Below are 18,651 nucleotides of genomic sequence, written 5' to 3' on the forward strand. Positions count from 1 at the left end.
ATGTCAGCTCTTTCCCAATTCTCCTCCCCCATCCTGTTGAAGAGGAGCGAGCAAATGGCTGCACAGTGTTTCGCTGCCTGTTGGGTCAAACCACAACTTGCATGTCTGGTTTTTAGGACCATGTATTCCAGTCCAGGCATTTATCACTCATGCATCTAATCTGTAAAAATTGTTCAGCTTGAAAAACTGTTGTAAATTTGAAGTTAGTGAGGTCTCAAGGGTTCGGGTAAATTTTTCTTCATGTCTTAATCTTTTGCAAAGAACAGACAAACAGGAAGGTAGCATTCTTGGAAGACAGTTGGCACAAGAAACATGCCAGGAAACCTGCTAGTGTTTCAGGACGGTGTTCAGACTTGTGCTCTTGCTCTGTTTGTTTTCATATAAACATAGAATTGTTTGAATTGGCAAGGACCTTAATGACCCTCTAGTTCCAACCCTCCTGCCATGGCCAGGGATGCCAGCCACCACATCAGGTTACTGATTTTGTTCATAAAGTGTAGCACTTGCAGCTGGCCACCAGTTTATCAAGGATTGAGGTTTGTGCTGCTGTACTGTATTCCAGTCTCTGACTGCCAGCCTCAATATCTACTGGTGGAAATACCTTTGGTGCACAAAGAATTATTAGCACCAGGCATTTCTAAGCAAAAAAAAAAAAAAAAAAAATCTTGAACAGTTTCAGTATTTCAGCTAATACTGTCACAAAATAATAGCGGCAAGATCTCACATACATTAGAAGCTCACCAAAGTAGCCATAAGAATCTGATGATGTGGAGCTGGAATAGCACATGCATTTATATTTTTCATATGGTTAATTAAACCCATTGAATCATTCTGTACATACTAGGGTTTTATTGGTATTAGAATAAAGAATTTCTTTTTTTAAAAAAATGAAACTGATAATTACTTCTCTCTGTGCTTCTAATCAACAGTCTTTGATGTACATCTGTTTTTTAAGCACATCTGTACTCTAACTTCCAGTCAGGAAAAGCCTTTTATGGCAAGTAGCCTTTAAGCTACATGCTGTGTTTATTTCATGTATTCTTTTTCCTTTTCTTCTTAAGAAAGTATCCATGCGTTTTCCTTCAATTCAATTTCAGTTGAATTTTCAGTGAATATATACCTTAAAATGTTTTATACAAGAAAAACTTCTGTTTTTCAATTTAGTTTTGACGTGTTGTTGAAACTGATGGTAGAGGTTATAGTACTATCTTGCAGATATATCTCAGAATAAGAAGAGAACCTATTTGTCCACTCCACATGTATATGGACACCATATTATATTGCTTCGTATATGATGTGATGCCAAGAGTGTCTCCAGCTGCTGAGTATATGAGGGGGATCTGAGGGGAAAGACAGCCTGCTGTGGTGCTGAGAGCATCTACAGTGCTAGGCTGCTGCAGGGATGCTGCAGACCATTTATTGATTCCCATTCTCTTAGCTCTGCAAGGGGAAAAAGCATTTTTTAGTTGTGTTCCTTTGGGCAGTGCTGAATGTAAAAAGTACATGCTTTTAAGTACAACGTGCTTAAACACTGATGCACTTGAGTTGAAATACACAGTCATTATGTAGCATATTTAAACATGTGAATAAATGTGGATAAATTTATTGACATGGACTTAGTTTAGTGAAAAAATGTTCAGATAAGCCTTTGTTCAATTCGGGGTGGTTGCTGTACATGAGGCCAGCACTGCCTTGCTGAAGGTGTTCCTGCAGCTGTCCAGAGGAAGGGAATGGGAGTGCACAGCTGTCTGGAAAAGGGACACACACGTGCACAGCTGTCTGGAAATGGGACACACATGTGCACAGCTGTTTGGAGAAGACACACACACATGCACAGCTGTCCATCCAGTCTCCAGCAGCATGGGTGGAGCTGAGCCTTCCTGCAGGCACAGTTTGCTTCCATGGGCTGACAATTTTAGTGCATCCTCTTCTGCCTGCAAAGCTGTGAGTAGTAGTTGCTGGGTTGGTGGGCACTGAGGAAGAGCTCGGACAAAAATGTCCCCAGCAGCTGCAGCTGGGTTCAGAAAAAGGGCATTCCCTGTAATTGTAATTGTAATTGTAATACTGATTTCATTCCAAAAATACTCAAGTTATGTTTCTGATGGCTTTTCCTAGTCATACACTTCAAAAGTGAAGATAAATAACAGACCTGTGCTCTGTAGCACCACTCTGACAGATCACATTTTCTTATTGCAGCTTCTGATGTGAAAGGTGTTAAAGGCATTCTGTTAAGTCCAGCCCAGGTTGTTTTGGTTTTCTTTGTTTGGTGTCATGCCATCAGAGGAGTTTAACCAAGCATAATTACTTTAAAAGTAGAATTTCTTGTTGTGAGACTAAGCCTGTACAATTATATACGGAAAGCTCCTGCAAAGTTTGTTCCTTTTGGATTAATATTTGCAGCTGTAGAAATGAAGCTAACAGAGGCATGACAGGAATCCTGTCCAGGTGTACCTACCATGCTTGAATGTGTTCAGACTTAGGAAATTAATAGATCTATTGAATTTTTTTTTATCTTTACCACAAAATAAAATTAAAACATTTGCTGACTGGATGTCTAGGAAAAAGTGGTGATGGCCTCTAGATGTATCTGTAAGCATTACTTACTGTTTTAGTCAGTTACATAAACATCTTTAAAAAAAGAAATAATCTGAGGATAATGGTAAACTATAGTATAGGGTAGACCCAAAGAAAAATCTAGGTTACTTCATAAAGCAATCACAGTTGCTTTTCATATAGTTAAATGTAAAGCTATTCTGAAGAATCAAGGAGTTATAGAACTAGGAAAACATAGCTGCAGGATGAGGAATGGCATCCAAAAAATGGTGTTTCTCAAAAGAGATCATTTGAGTCCACTACGATATATAGAGAAAAATTTCAAATGCAATTTCTTTCTGTATAACTTTAGTAAAAAGGAAGAAGCAAAATAAATAAATTTCAGAATTTTGACATCCAGACCGAGACCTGTATTTTATAGAAAAGATTGGAAAAACTGTTTAGTTGGAAAATGTAGTTACAAATAAAAAATAATTATATCAAGGCTACAAAATAAACTTAAAAGAAATGTGCACAGAATCTGCCATATGTTTAACTTCTCAGGCGATGAACAAATATTAATTTAAAGTCTGATCTAGGACAGAAAGGAATAATGAGAAATAACATCTGCATAATAAAGTTCAAGTTAGGAATTGGACAGGAATTCTGGTGGTAGAATGATTAATTACTGGAACAATTATCAAAGTATTGGACCCTCCATCTCTCTGGTCTTTGGATTTAGATTGGACAAATTTCTTCAGCAATTTAGTAGCCTCAACAGCATATGAAACTAATGTTTCATTTCTCATGTTTATGTAAGAAATCCTACTAAAGGTTCTCTTGACCCCAATTCTCATTTGTAATCACTGCATCATCTTAATTTTTAAGCAATAAAACATGTTTTCAATTAAATTAAGTGTAGGCATTCTGAAAGAGACAAATATCTAATTGGCCTATGTATTTATTATTTAATCTACAGACTTTGAAAAAGTGTGCAGGCGTGAATTATTGGGTCCTCATAGTCTTGGGAAAGTGCTTCTCATTGAGCAAGCAGGAAAGGTATTGTAGCCCATTTGGGGATAAAGCCACGTAACTCAGAACATCCTGTAACTCCTGCCTGGCCGCAGTTGAAGGACAGTCCCTGTCTCCACTGGCGCTGCACTGGGGGCACGGCTGGGACACGTCCATCCAGCCCAGAGCTCCCAAGGCAGGGAGGTGGGGAGGACACCTTCCTCTGGGAAGGACAGCGCTGCCCCACACCAAAGGTCAGACCATGGAGGTGGGGTCTGGAGATGTTCTCTAGCTCTGCTGGATTTAATAATGCAGGCCTAGCACTATTAGGGAGAAGTCTGTGGCCGCAGTGCGTGGGATGTACGGGTAAGGGGAATCCTCAAAGCTAAATTTGGATCATTGGTCTGATCAGATGTCTGGGGAGAAGGGAAAGGTGTGCACTGCATTCAGTGGGAATGGATAAACAGAGACTGCCTGGCCAAATTCAGGCTGGCACAGGAACATCCTGAGCACCCTGACAACAGAAATCCAGTGAGTGCAGGGAGCAGGGCAGGTGCACAGCTCACCTGGTACCCTCTGCACCACATGAGAAGAATGAGGCGATAATTTTACACCATATTAGAAATAATACATTCATATTCACTTTCAGTTATTATTCAGAATGAGTCTTTCTGCTGGACTATACTTTAGTTTGTTATCAGATGTTTAATTTAGCCTCCTCCTGAACATCTATAAGATTTACTGTGCAATATTAAGGAGGGGCATGAGGGATAATAAAAATAATTACTGAGCTGTGTCAGTTATAAAAAAGTAATAAAAAGTAATAAAAAGGAATAAAATAAAATAAAATAAAATAATCCTGAAACAAATTTATTCCTCAGTTCTTGACCTGAATCCTTGAAGGATATTTAAAAAGGACTAACTCTTCATACCTAAACAGTATTCCACAGAAGAAAATATATCTCTAAAAAAAATTAGCTTCTCAGTATAATCTTCCTCTCTGTAAGAAACCCTTAATTGAATAAAATTCAATTTTCAGTATGAAATTAAACCTTGGGGGTGCCAAAAATAAATGCTGTTTCAATAAAATTAATTTTTTATCCCAAATACGATGAGATAAAAATACAATTAATTAAATTTACTGGAAACGGGAAGAAAAATAAAGAATACATTTTGAAATAGTGAACAGAAGTTTAAAGTCATATTAGTATCCAGTCAAGCCTAGAGAAGTTCAAGTCAATTAGTTTTTAGCTGTAAATGTTGCCTGTAGGTTTAGAATGTATTTACATGTGTTTGCATACTCTTGATGGTGTATAATTTTTTTTATTATTTTGAAATTTGCTTTATATTTCTCTGTAAAAAGAGGGAAAATAAAAAATCTCAAACTTTCCATTGTAAATATTTTGCTTGGCTGTGCTTGCAAAGTATCTGACCTGACATAGTGTTGAGATAAGGATAGTGAGTACCATGCATGCAACTGATATTCGTATTGTTTGAATTCTGAGCTAAATTTACATTAGACAAACAGTTTGGCTGCAGTGGAGACTTGCCTGTTTTCATGGAACTGTGACTGAGGGGACAGTGGCACCCAGCATTTCAACATCTGTGTATTCAGTTAAACGTGGGGTTTTCTATGAGAGTTTTATAGTTTCCATGTCCCCTTGAGGTTACTGGTTTTCCTCTACCCCAAGAGTGCTTACTCTTGTTTTCTTCTCTGAAAATGTTTGTGAAGTTTTTAGTCTTTCACTTTCCATATTCTTTCGTGAACATGTACTTCTACAAATAACAAATAATATTCCTGGAAATGCTGTGAGAGCAAGCCAGTTTTCAGTTCATATCTGACTGCCATCTACTGTATATGTTGGAAAACTGCACTGTGGGAAGTGCATTGCATTTCAGCTGTGTAAGATGACTCTTTTCCCAGTTAATTTGCCCTAAAGTTGAGGAAAAAGACTACTGAACTTTCAATAGGCTATGACATGTGAATTCATTCTTTATGTAGGAATCAGTATTTCTTTAATAGATGATAATGTCTGATTACACCATATTGTCCAGCAGGAAAGAACATCAGATTATATAGTACTGCTTAGTTAGTTTGTATTCAGGCCAGATGAAAAATAGATGGGGAATTTGGGAGAAAAAGAATACCTCACTCAGTTTATTCTTGTCCTAAGTAGTAATTTGTTTAATTTCTTAATGGAAATGCCAAAGCAAAAACCTAACAGGATTTAGATGCAGGAACTTGAGATATTTTAATATTCCTTTTAGTTGAAGAATTAGTCTTTGAATCTTTTAAATTTGCTTTCATCTCAGTAGCTGATTTCTAATGTATGCAAGCATCAACTACATACAACACTAAGTGCTGGTAGCGATAGATACAATAATTTACCTAAAGCTGTGACATTATTAAGTTGTAAATAAACTATCAGGGTTCTGAGTGTAAGGAACTGAGTAAGATATCACTCAGATCAGCTTTGCACCGAGTGCTTTTGTAATGGTTTGTGTAGAAATTGCAAAGTTTACTCAAGAGAGAAATTTTTCTGATTTCATCAGGAAAGCTGGCATCAAATAGACAAGAATGCATGCAAAACATCAAACTCTGTGTTTGCATAAGAGAATTCCAATTCTTAGCCTATTATTAATTTCATTAGACTTGGAATATATATTTATACAATTAGCTACCAGTATCACACCAAAAAGAATAAAAGAAGACCAGTAAGCTTGCAAACTCAGGCATTGCAAAGCTGAAGAAGTGCCTTCATTTGCTTCTTATTTTTATGTTTTGATGATGGCTATAATTATTTTATGGGTTTTTTGTATTCCTATTCAGTAATTGTTGTAAGACCTAACTTGCTGAACATTATTTAATCCTTGAAAATGAAGAAAGAATGATTAAAGAATTCCTTACTTTTTGTGATGCCCATTGTTACCATGTTTCATTGCTTTGCAAATGTTTGTTAACCCACTTTTACTCATTCTGGTCCTTGGGGATTTGAAATGGTATTGTGGGCAGCTGATGTACTCTGTGTGATCATTCCATCCCTTCTGCTGTCTTCAGAGGCAAATACATGTTCACAAGACTTTGTCAAATGACATCAGAAATTTGCCCAGGCAAATGAGGAAGTGGTTTCTGACACTTGACCCTTTCTGTTTCATCTCCTAAACCTTCGTTCTTTTCCTGTGTCACCATCCAAGACAAAATGTCTTTCACTCCTTGTCCAAAAAGATATTTTATTTTGGCTGATTTCTTCCAAATCATATTCCTCCTAAAGCACATATTGAGCACAATTTCAGCAGCCTAAATGTTATGGCATTAAAAAAATCATGAATTCAGTAGCAGGTGAGGTTGGTAGAGATGCCCATGGGTTGTGGTTTGCAGAGGTACTAAAGCTCTGTATGTCCCCTTCTTCTGGGCCACTTGTCAGTGTTGGTTTGGAAATCATGCTTTAGGAAGAGGATGACTCTGTAGCAGTGAGGATTTTTTTTTTTTTTTTTGCATTGAGTGTGTGTTTATAAGATTTCTTAACAATTTGTGCATTTCTCTGCCAGTTTCAGTATCCAGAATTTTTAACTGAAAGCCTTTGGAAATAAATTATTTCTGGGAATAATTTCTGGACTCAATTCTTTGTTTGCTTGGGTTTTGGATTTTTGCAGTCAGTGTTTATGTGTTGCTTGATGTGTGGGGCAAATGCAAAGTAAGTGATGAGGCATTTGTGTGTCTGTGCATGACCAGCATTCTACCAGAGGGGGCTCCTCCAGAGGCTGACATGAGGAATGGCTGAGGCGGCTGGGAGTGTTTCCCCTGGAGAAGGGGAGGATCAGGGCAGACCTTACTGCTCTCTGCAACTACCTGGAAGGAGGCTGGAGCCAGGTGGAGGTCGAGCTCTTCTCCCCGGCAGCAAGAGACAGGATTAGATGGCATCGCCTCAAGCTGTGCCAGGGGAGGTTCAGGCTGGACATCAGAAAGAATTTATTCACAGAAAAGGTTGTTAAACCAGGGAGGTGGTGGAGTCACCATTCCTGCAAGTGTTCAGGAAAAGACTGGACATGGCACTTAGTGCCGTGATCTAGCTGGCAAGCTGGTGATTGATTATACTCAATCTTAGAGGTCTTTTCCAGTGCCTCAATGGTTCTGTGATTCTGTGACTGGGACATATTTTAGTGGCAAACATGGTGGTGGTGCTTTACTGGTGATTGGGCTTGATGATCTTAGATGACCTTTCCAACCTTAATTATTCTATTCTATGATTGCATGACCTGCCATCTTTCTCTTAGGATTACATCATTGACTGGTTAATCATTGAATATCTATCATCTTTCCTCTGCTGTCATTAGTTCCCTAATGTTGCCATCCTTCAGTGATATGTCTTGCTAATAACTTTTCTAGCTTTCCACATGGATGAAATGCTGCCACACACAAGGTCTGTGGTAGAGCTGTGTCTGTAGGAGCATGATGTACAAACATGCAGCATTTATCTCCTTAAAGGGCAAGTGAAAGGGGAGGAAAGACTAAAAGGTGTATTTAGCAGGGTCTGCTCTTACCTTAGGATTCCTCTGTGCCTTGGTACTAGTAGTGAAAGTTCTGTGCATGAAAATCCAGAAGGGAATAAGGCCCGCGCATGTAAATCCCATCATTCAGTAATCATCAATAGAAGAGAAAAATGTTTTAAATAAGGAAGGGAATATTAAGGGAATATAAATTTATTTGTACATAAGACTGCTGAAATTACACAGTGAAGTAAAACTGCAGATGGTTGTTTTGTTCTTGCCTTTTGTTAAATGTTTTAAATTTGCTGCCCTCATGTGGCTGCACACTATACTTTCTCTGCTGAAACTCCCAATGGACGGGATTCCTTAGGACAGCAGTACGTGCAGCAGTGTTTACACACCAGATGGACAGTTCAGGCACTGAAATGGTGCTCTCTGGCTGAGTCAAGAATCTCAAGAAATGTGGCTGGGAGTCCCTGTGAATACATTTGCTGCCTTTTAACTCTGGAGGGCCAGGACTGCCCTGGGTGTTAGGAATCTGCTGCTCAAATTCCGTCTGGAGAAAACTGCCTTTGCAGCTGTCAGAAGGTGATAAAGGCTCCTTCTGAACCAGGTAATGTGTAACCCCAGTTGGCCAGGTGGGTCCATGCAGAAGGGATACCCAGTATTTCCAAGCATCTTTCAGCTTGGGGTATGAGACAAACCAGAAAACTGAGCACAAGTGCATGAGTTGTAGGAGGAATGCTGACAAAATGGTACAAAAGCAACATAAAATGAAGAAAAATAATCCAGCAAGATCCAGTTTAAGGTTGTTTTGGTTTTGTTTTTTTTTGTAGCTGTTACTCTTTGGTGTGTGGACAGTTGCTGGGTATATGAGTATAAATAATGTTTTTTCAAGGAGTGCATGTTCTAATTGCATGATAACCTATATTCGACCATTACCATTTAATGTTGCCATTAAAATACGTTATAATATTTCATTGCATAGCATATTAGTTGCCTGGATACCTACCAGAACTAAGTGGTCAAAACAAAAGTTTAATGAATAACACTGTAAAGACACCACCCATTGGGATAAGTTACTTAAAAGATAAAGACTTACTCATTGTTAATTTATAAAGCAAATTGCAAAACTGAATTTTAAAAAATTGGAATAAATAGTTTAAATTACAGTATTGCTTCTACAGAAATAACCTGTGCAGAAATGCACGATATAGAATGATACATTGGACTTTCAAGGCTTCTTTTTATTAGAAAGTTGAACACTGAATTCAGCTACATTTCACATCTTTCTTGGGCCCTATAGATTTCAGTCTAAACATATGACTTTACAGAGAATTAAACAAATGATGTAAATCATGTTCAGAACTGACTTTGATACAGAAATTGAGGAGCCTGTTTTTGGACAGTCAGAGATAAAAAAATGCCTTCCAACAAAAAGCTAGTTAGCTAGTTTGTATGCAAGGGAAAACACAGTCAAAATAAATATAAGAATACAGCATGCTGTATATCTGGACAGTGTTCAGATATCCTGCTCTTAGCATTAATTATTTGTATTTGCTCCCTTTGCTGCTAGCATTAAAGTCTTAAAAATAAAAGACAGCAGTCATAAAAGAAAGATTGAGGATGAAACCTGGGGACCTATAACTCAGGAAGCAGAAGCAAGGTGCACTGCCATCTGCCAGACAACAAGCAGATGAGCATCCTTCCACCAGGAAAGATGTAATGTCACTTAAAGATCAGTGCTGACTGTGGATTCTAGGCAGTTGCAGTGGATCGTTTGCTTGCTTGGATACTGCTTCTGATCAGGAGAGGTTTATAGGGTAATTGGATCAGACTTAATATCTCAGATATTCATATAACCATAGCATGGTTTGGGTTGGACCTTACACATCATTTACTTCCAAACTCCCTGCCATGGGCAGGGACACCTTCCACTAGACTGGGTTGTTCAAAGCCTTATCCATCCTTGGCCATGAACACTTCCAGGGGTGGGGCAGGCACAACTCTGGGCAACCTGCTCCCCACTACCCTCACAATAAAGAACAGTGCCTCACTACCCTCACAGTAAAGAATTCCTTCCTGATATCTAATCTTAACCAACCTTCCTTCAGTTTGAAGCTATTTTTTCCTGCCCTATGCCCCTCCTTGTAAGAAATCCCTCTCCAGTTCTCTTGTATTGTCACTTTCTCTTCTGTACAATAATATTGTAGCCTGGTTTTGGTGGTGATAAACCCCCTCTGTTTTGATGGTGATAAAACCCCTCTGAAGAGGCAGAGTCCCTTTGCTCACTCTCCTCATTTGCTTCAATCAGGAATTACCTTTTCTGTGCCACAGCAGGTTCTGGACTGTAAAACAGTGCTGCTAAAAAATTCTACTCATTTTCAGCTGCACAACAGAGCCAAGCATGGCAGCGCCCTGCTGCTTCCTATGGACAGACAAACCTGGGATCAGGCTCTTGCTCTAAGGAGCAGGAAGTGAGCATGGCAAGGTGTGGGGAGGGTTCTGCACCCAACCTGCACACAGCCTGACCCATGGCACAGAGCAGAGGTGGCTGCTGCCATCCTGGCCCCAGGGGACAGTCTCTTCCATTGCCTGAACTCGTCCCACTGCCCTCCAGTTGGGGAAATGGGATTGCTTGGCTCACAGATCCTCTCAGAGGATAAACATCATGTTCTTCAAAAGATGTCTGTAGCGAGATATTCAGGAGATACTTCTGTTCACTGTGCTTCTGCTGATAAAATAAACACTGTAATTGAAATCTTCATTTAATAAAAGTTGTTATGCTTTATGGGGACTTCAGAAGCATACTTTGTTCGAACTCTAGTCCTCATAATCAGTTTTTTCTTACTAATCTTTAATCTCCGTAATGTTCTACTAACAGTATGGGAACTGATGGTTACCCAAGAAATAGCTTTTATATTCAGTTTTCTGGTTAAAATGACACTTGGAATTTGGGACTCTCAGCATCACCAAATCGTCTAGATTTTCTCTTTGTGGTTTAATATTGTCCTGAAAATAATGAAACTTAATCTGTATAACAGGACAATTTGAGATATGGTGAGCAGCCAAAGAACTCCTAACAGAAGAACAAGCAATCATTTATCTGTGGCTCAGGGATGCTGCCTCTGCACGGGTAGCTAGTCCACAGCACAGGTAGAAGCTAATTAGCCTTTGTTGTTCCTTGGAATCAAAAAGCAGGGAGGGAGACAATTACTGCAGAGCAGCAGAAGCATTGCAATGTGCTTGTTGCAGTGCTGTCAAATCATTGAGCTCTAGACCGATCCATTTCTATTTTAAAGATTTCATATGAGGAGTGTGCTGGCAATTTGGTTTGATGATTGTATTGCAGGAGCTACTTTCTAAGGTTTAGATAGAGATACTAACTGTGTTTTATCAGCTCAACTCACAGTTTTTAGAGGAAAAATAATAGGATCTTTCACTACCTTTAACTTATAGTAAGCAATTAATCTAGCTCTCTGGAGGAGGTCATAGAGAAACTAGATGAGACACTGAAGTTTACATTTCTTTTACTGATTAGTCTATTTAGTGAAAAGCCCCAGAAGGTAAGATCACTGAGCAAACTGGGTAGGAAATTTCCAGTAAAGCTCCTGTAGATTCTGCTTGTCTTGTGAGAATCAATTGACCAGCAGAATTGGTCATTTCTCTCATATTATTTCCCCTCATCTACTCCTCCTTAATAAGCACTTCAAAGATTTGGGTAAAAATATTTATCATATTGAAAGTGCAAGTGAGAATACAGGGTTGAGAAATACATTAATCCAAGTTGTGATGTCTTAAAGTATACCAACCAGTAGAATTCCATAAAAAAATATTATATTGAAATTTCTGTAATTCAAACCACCTTATTGTAATGCCACTTTGTGTCAAGTGTTCCTTCCCTCTGACCTCATTAGGTGCCCCTTGTCATTAGATACACTGTTACTAAAGAGTTTTAACTTAAAAGCCGCTTTGATTAATGCTTGGTTGGACTGAGGATTTATTGTGTAGGATTAACTAGATTTAAAAATGGCAAAATGCCATAGTAACTTTAATTCCAGACTTTAATGAGAAGCAGAAGTAAACCCCAAGGACACTTATGATTTTTAATATGGACTAAACTCATGTGCTCGTTACCTTAATGTCCTGTCCTGTTTTATACACAAGTACTCCAATAATTCCTAGAGAACAGTAGCCTAGAATGTGTATTACGAATGTGTAATCTGAAGTATGTACATATTTTTAATGAATCATAAATTTTGATAATTTTATAATCAGATTTATTCAGTATTATTATCAAATAGAGAAAAACTCTTTGCACAGGTTTGGGCCTTTTAAATTAAGAAACAATATGGAAATAAGACAAAACCAGACTGGCAAACATTTTTTTCCAATAAATAAAGTACTGACAATGTAGATTAAAAATGCATTTTCACATTTTTGTGTAATCTGCTATTTGAATTTCTTTTTACTGTCTTCTTAAGTTCATTAAGTGCTCCTGAAAGTTTATAAAGTTGGCGCTTCTAGAGTTTAATAACCTTATTTTTTTACCATTGATCACATATTTTAGTATATGATACTGCCAAGAAAATCCAGACCATTCTCACATCCGACAACATTTGGTCGTCTCCTTAAATCCTACTAGACTTGATAGGATTTAAGCATATACTTAAAAGGTAATGCACTGCTCAATGAGGGCCTTTGTATCTGACATTTTTTCTGTCCATGCTATCTTTGCTGAGATAACCAAAGGGCACTGATTTATTATTAGAGCTAAATAGGAAAAACTTTCTTATTCAAAAAGCTTTTAAACATTTTTTTTTCTGAATTGATGGTGATTTCCCAATTTTGTTTATTTTTCAATGAACTTTCAATAGTAGAAGCATGTAATTAATTTTTTTTTCTGTACAGTTATATACTGTGAGAATTAGGCACAATGTACTAATAAGCAATATCAAGAGTTCTGGTACTGTCTCTGCCAAAGCAGGTAGGATGGCATCCAACCAGGTTCTTGGGCTGTAATGCCAAATTTCTCATTGAAATCGCAGATGTGTTGGACATGACTTAAATAGGATTACTCACTCAAACAAATTTACACAAGGGTCTAAGGCGTATATCCAGCTTCCAGTGGGTAAGGAGCCTGCATTCTCATTTGGCTCTGGGCCTTGGGCACTTGCATAACATTGCTTGTGCAACTTACCTTGCCAAAAATGAAACCTGCATCAACATGGTTACTCATACCAGAAAAATTGTGCCTGTGGACAAGTGATGACAGTCAGGGATCCTGCTTCCTTTTGTAACACACTGAAAACTTGTGTTTTCACTGATGATTGAAGCTCTTTAGCCAGCATTACCATTGCAGTCCCTACTGATAATTTCTCTTCCACTGAGTTGTTTTTGTTGGGTTTTTTGTCACTTCTGGACTCTTTACTTGACTCATTGCTATTATTTGTTTTTCCTTTTTTTTTTTTTTTTTTTTTTTTTTAGGGAGAAGGCCAGCAAAAACGAAGGACAAAAAAAAGAAGAAAAAGAATTTGATGGAAAGGGCTCAGAAGCAGCACAGCATCTTTTTAGCAACAGATAAAACAAGCCAGTAAAGACTTGAATTTCCTTAATGTATTTTTATTTGCAAAGTGCACAAAAGCTGCTATATGCTCCTGCCCGTGGATGCACTACAATTCAGCTGCTTTGACAGTATTGGTGGCAAATAACTTGTGAAAATAAAGCCCACAAGCTTGTTTGCTTTATTTATATATTTTTTATTTTATATTTTCCTCTCATTTTTGACCTGAAGACTTTAAGGTCAGGAGTGCACTGAGTTGGATCAGTGGAAGTTTTCCTGAACTGCATCAGCAACATTGTTCTGAGTGCCTGGTCAACATGTTGGCAAGGAAAGAAACCTACACAGCACCAGTAGGTGGACTTGTGCATATTTAAATAAATCGGGGGAAAAGGAAGTCTTGGAGATACAATTGGATTTATGGCCTTTGTTTCATATATTTGTACATTTCAAGAGTAAATGGATATGACTCACCTGCTGAGTGGTAATGTACATTGTTCTCACATCTGCTACGTTGACACAGTTGTGAAATAAAACTGCTTTGAGACAGCGTGCTGCAGGATTCACTGCTCAGACTCACCCAAGCACAACAGACTGTGTGTACATATTACTCTGTCTACATATAAATGAACATATTTACTGTACATCTATGCATTTTTATGTATAATACTTTATACATGTTTAAAGGTATGTCCTGTTGGTTCTAGTAATGTACTTTAAATAATCCAGTAAATGTTTACTTTTTGCTATGTTTTAACTATCTTATCATGTTTCTCAATAGTTACAAACTGGATTTTTTTTCTCACTTGCAAGGCACACATTTGCAGAGCTACCTTGCACTGACCCTCACAATGGAGTGTCAACTCTGAAGTATAATTGCCAGACTAGTAATCCACAAATTCTTTCTGAAATTCAGTACTTCTGTCTCTGCCCCCATGTATTTTGTCTCAGAAAAAGAAGTTTAATGTTTTTTAAGAAGAGGCATGATGATGATAGAAGTTTTGAGTGTCAGGAGAGAAATTACTTGTAAAGTTCTTGGTATCTAAGACTGTATATGGAGTTTGGGATATGTTTTTTTTCCCCCAATGTAATGCAGTGTTTTATTTCAGTTAGCCCTGATGCAGTCAGATAAGAAAACAAATAATTTTTCTCCCTGAATAAGAGAGAAACAAAATAAAGGTCATGTAAGGTCAACCATTCAAAAGTACAGAAAACACCAATTCCCCAGTATTGCCGATTATTTGTAGAAGCTTAACAAATTCATTCTGCAGCTGTTGTTTGCTTTGGGATATTTTTGGTGGGGAGAGGTAGAGACAATTTTCTGTGTAGGACATTAAAATGGCACAGGATATGTAATTTGGTAATCTAGCATCATTGGGCTAGCATTCAAGGTGATTTTTGGAAACCTGACAGGGAAAGCCTACACTAAAATGATTGTCACTTAGAAATTATTTCACTTGTAGACCTAAAACTTGCATACGACCTACACAAAAAAATGGAGCAGCAGAACAGACCCCAGACCTTCACAAACCTCTTTTTGACACATACTTTAGAAAAATCCCACAAATTCCGGTTTTAGTTTTGTGGGGCATATGTTTTTCAAATAAACTAAGAAAATAAAGCATCTGTAAGCACAAATATATCTGCATTTAGCTATGACAAGTGTTACTACCAAAATGTACATATGTTAGACACATATGAATGTTCCATCAAACTGCTTGTGGACTTCCGCTCAGCCGTGAGGTTTTCACTGTATGTTCATATTTACCTAGAACATAATAAAGTTACAGACAGTAAGATTGCTCTAATCCTGGGATGCTATTTTGGACATAAAATGCTCACTTAAAAAAAAAAAAAAAAAGAAAATGAGAACTGTAACTGTCTGTTTGCTCATTGGTTATCAAATTTGGCTGTAAGTTCAGTTAATGCCCTCATACAAGCCTTTCAGTAGTGGTTACAAATATTGTATTAGGCATGTCATGGAAAGAATGCTACAAAATACAATAAAATGGTGTCACAAGCTCCTGAGTAAAATATTTTTGGTCCTTTTTAATTCATATAGCATATTCTTTCAGAATTTCATACATGTAGAAAAATTGCAGAAGGTGGGGAGATGCAGGTTTCCTTCCACAGAAGTAAAAAATGTGAGGATTTTCCATACAACTGTTTTGTTTGAAAAGACCCTGAGCATTAGATGTACACTGATTCCTCCTGTCCCAGTCACCTTCACACCAAGAGTTTTCTTGGGAGTGTAGAATGAAAAACAAATTATCCCTAAGTATCCCTCTGTAGCTCCTCCTTTGTCCTGGACATCCTGCCTTTGCTTGGTGGACCCTGTGAGTGAGTTCACAGCCCTGGGGTTTTGTAGGATCACACTTTGGAGGTTGGAAAGGACGGTTCCTTGGACATTAGGAAAATGCTTTGCACTGAGAAGGTGTTTGGTCACAGGCTCCTCAGGGAAGTGGTCATGGCACCCAGCCTGTCAGAGTTCCAGGAGTGTCTGGACAGTGCTCTTAGCAATATGGTTTAGTTTCAGGTACTCCTGTGGGGAGCAGGGGTTGGACTCAGTGATCCATATGGGTCTTTTCCATCTTGAGATATTCTATGATTTGATGAATCTATGGCCTTGAGAGATCAGCTAGTCAAAATATTTGCTTGAAACAGGGCTACCTTGAAGTTATCTTCAGATACTGTTTCTTGATAAAGTGCAGAAGATCAGGTTTTCAAAGCTGGATAGCGTAAAAACTGACTGTGCCCACTGTGGCTTATTTCATTTAAATTTGATCAGAAGTGGACTCACAAAGATCATATTTCTTTTCCAGTATGCAACAGACCAAGTACAAATGCCACCTTTTTCCTCATTTCATAACTGTTACTGCTTTTTGAATCTGTTTCTCTCAAACAGCAGAAGGTTTCAGAGCAGTGTCACTTTTGTGTTCGCAAGGCTTTAATGCCCTAATTTAACAATTCACTGTTAGGAAATTATTTTAGACTACAAAACATTCAAATTAGGAGGACAAAGAACTTCATATACTATAGTCATTGGTTTTAAAATGCTGTTACGTTGCTATGATGAGTAGAAAGTGCTTTTTCAAAACCATACCATTTATATCTTATTCACATGTCCCAGAAAAGACAATTGCCTAGTGCGCTGTGTATTTAGGAACTCTCTATTCTCAGTTTGCTTAAGCTTATCCTGGCCTCCTAATGTCTGTCTCTAAATTAAAAAAAACAAAAACAAAACAACAAAACAAAAACAAAGCAAAACAGGCAAAGAAAAAGAATAAATAAAAAAATACCCAGGTGTGTCTTTAAAGCAATTATTTTGTGGCTGACTTGTCTTTATTGCACCTCAGCTACTCTTGTTAGTGAGAAATTATTGTTATATGTCTCTTTCTTTATTCCTGGAGGAAAAAAACAATGTTGCATTCCACATTATGGTAATGCAAACCTTCCATATTCCTAACATTAGTGTAAGGAAATTGTTCTCTTACACCTGTATGCTCAATATAAAGATGTCAGCAAAGGAATAATGAATAGTTATAGAGCTTACATGATATGTCTTCATTTATCAGAATGAGTTACAGAAAACTGCAGAGCAGGAAAAAAAAGTAGATTTTCATCCATGTTAGCTAAAAACAAACCAAAGATCAATTAAGTGCCATGTTAATTTTTTTAAACAAAAATGTTGCTAAAATCCGGATTGAAACCTCATAAAATGAGAAGACAGATCTTTTCCAGACAGATTAAAATCAAATTCAGTGCTTCAGCTTCTTTATGCTGATGAAATAGAATATAGAATAAAAATAGCCAGATATTTCTGGCACAAGTGCCAAGCTTTTTTAAGTGGGTGATGCTACTGAAGGCTGATGCTACTCCTTAGCAGAGGATATGAGAGTTTTGAATTCAAAGTTTGTATCTTCACCAACAAAATGTATTTGTCTTTGGACACCAGTCCGCTTTCATGTCCAATGGTGTAAGCCAGCATGAATTCCAGTAAGCTCTAGACTGAAGTTATTTTGGACTGACACCAAGAAGAACAAAATGTACCCTTCTGAAAGTGTAACCCAGAAACCACTGTCAGCTTGTTGTTTAGTCCTTTACCGAAAGCTCTGTGCTGAACCTGGCGTCGTTTCTTTTATGAGAAGCCTCAGCCTCAGGACTGAGGAAAGGACTTTAACTTTAGGAAGTATTAGAGCAGCCTGACCTGCAGGACATCTGGGAGAAGAGCAGCCCAGTATTTGAAGTGCAGTTCCTCTCAGAAGAGAAAAGCTTTAAGAAAAGTGTGACAAGAGAGAGCGTCCAAAGTGAGCCCAGCCTTTAGTCCATTGCCAAACTCTTTCAGACTTCAACTGATTTTTTAAAATGCAAACTAGTTCTGTTTATGTCTAATAAACATATGTCTTCAACCTCAGTGAAGCTGTATACTTTCTTAAAGGGCCAGTAATATATTCCTGGTTGTGCCAGCTGCAAAAATGCTCCCAGCCTCCTTGTTTTCAAATTGTGTCTTCAGTGACACTTGTGTCACACTTGATTTTGATTGGGCAATACTGATGAAGCTAACTAACAGTTCATAGACCAAAAATGAATAAACACTAAAAATGAGGCTGCTTTGTTCTACCCCTGTGGATTTCTATTTTCAAAATAGAAATTCAGCTCAAGAAAGCAAACATGTCTTGGCTTGCAACTGTTTCTTAACTTCCCTTCAGACTGTAGGGGGTTTATGAGAAAGATAAGAGTTTTGGGGGTTTAGTTGGGGCTGTTCGGTTTTATTTTTTTTCCCCTGATATCCTCTTTTTTTAAAAGATTTATTTATTTTATTTTTTTTTTCCTCAGAAACTGCAGTGAGACTTTCTCTTTGCTTTCTGTTTCTGAGTGGACTTGGTTGCCATCTACAGAAGCTGAGGGCCACAGCTGCAAGGGGGCTCCTGATATTTGCTCCAGAGTTGTTTCAGTCTTTAATTGTCTTGTGGTAGGTACATGAAAAGTCTCAGGCACATGGAGTGCAGCCACAGGATTTCTCTGTCACGGCCTGGTGCTCTCCTTTTGGCCTCGTGTTC

The 18,651-nt window shown here is 37.9% G+C and overlaps 1 protein-coding gene across 1 annotated transcript in view; it reads left to right on the forward strand.

The window, feature by feature from the left end:
- RSPO2 (R-spondin 2) overlaps positions 1-15,471 on the forward strand; it is a 102,294-nt gene extending 86,823 nt beyond the window's left edge. The window contains exon 5 of the mRNA XM_058815466.1: positions 13,519-15,471. Within this exon, the coding sequence (XP_058671449.1) occupies positions 13,519-13,628 (110 nt within the window). The 3' untranslated portion in view covers positions 13,629-15,471. The remainder of the gene's footprint in view (positions 1-13,518) is intronic.
- The last annotated feature ends 3,180 nt before the right edge of the window (positions 15,472-18,651 follow it).

The sequence above is a fragment of the Ammospiza caudacuta genome, chromosome 1, assembly GCF_027887145.1.
Source record: "Ammospiza caudacuta isolate bAmmCau1 chromosome 1, bAmmCau1.pri, whole genome shotgun sequence".
NCBI lineage: Eukaryota > Metazoa > Chordata > Aves > Passeriformes > Passerellidae > Ammospiza > Ammospiza caudacuta.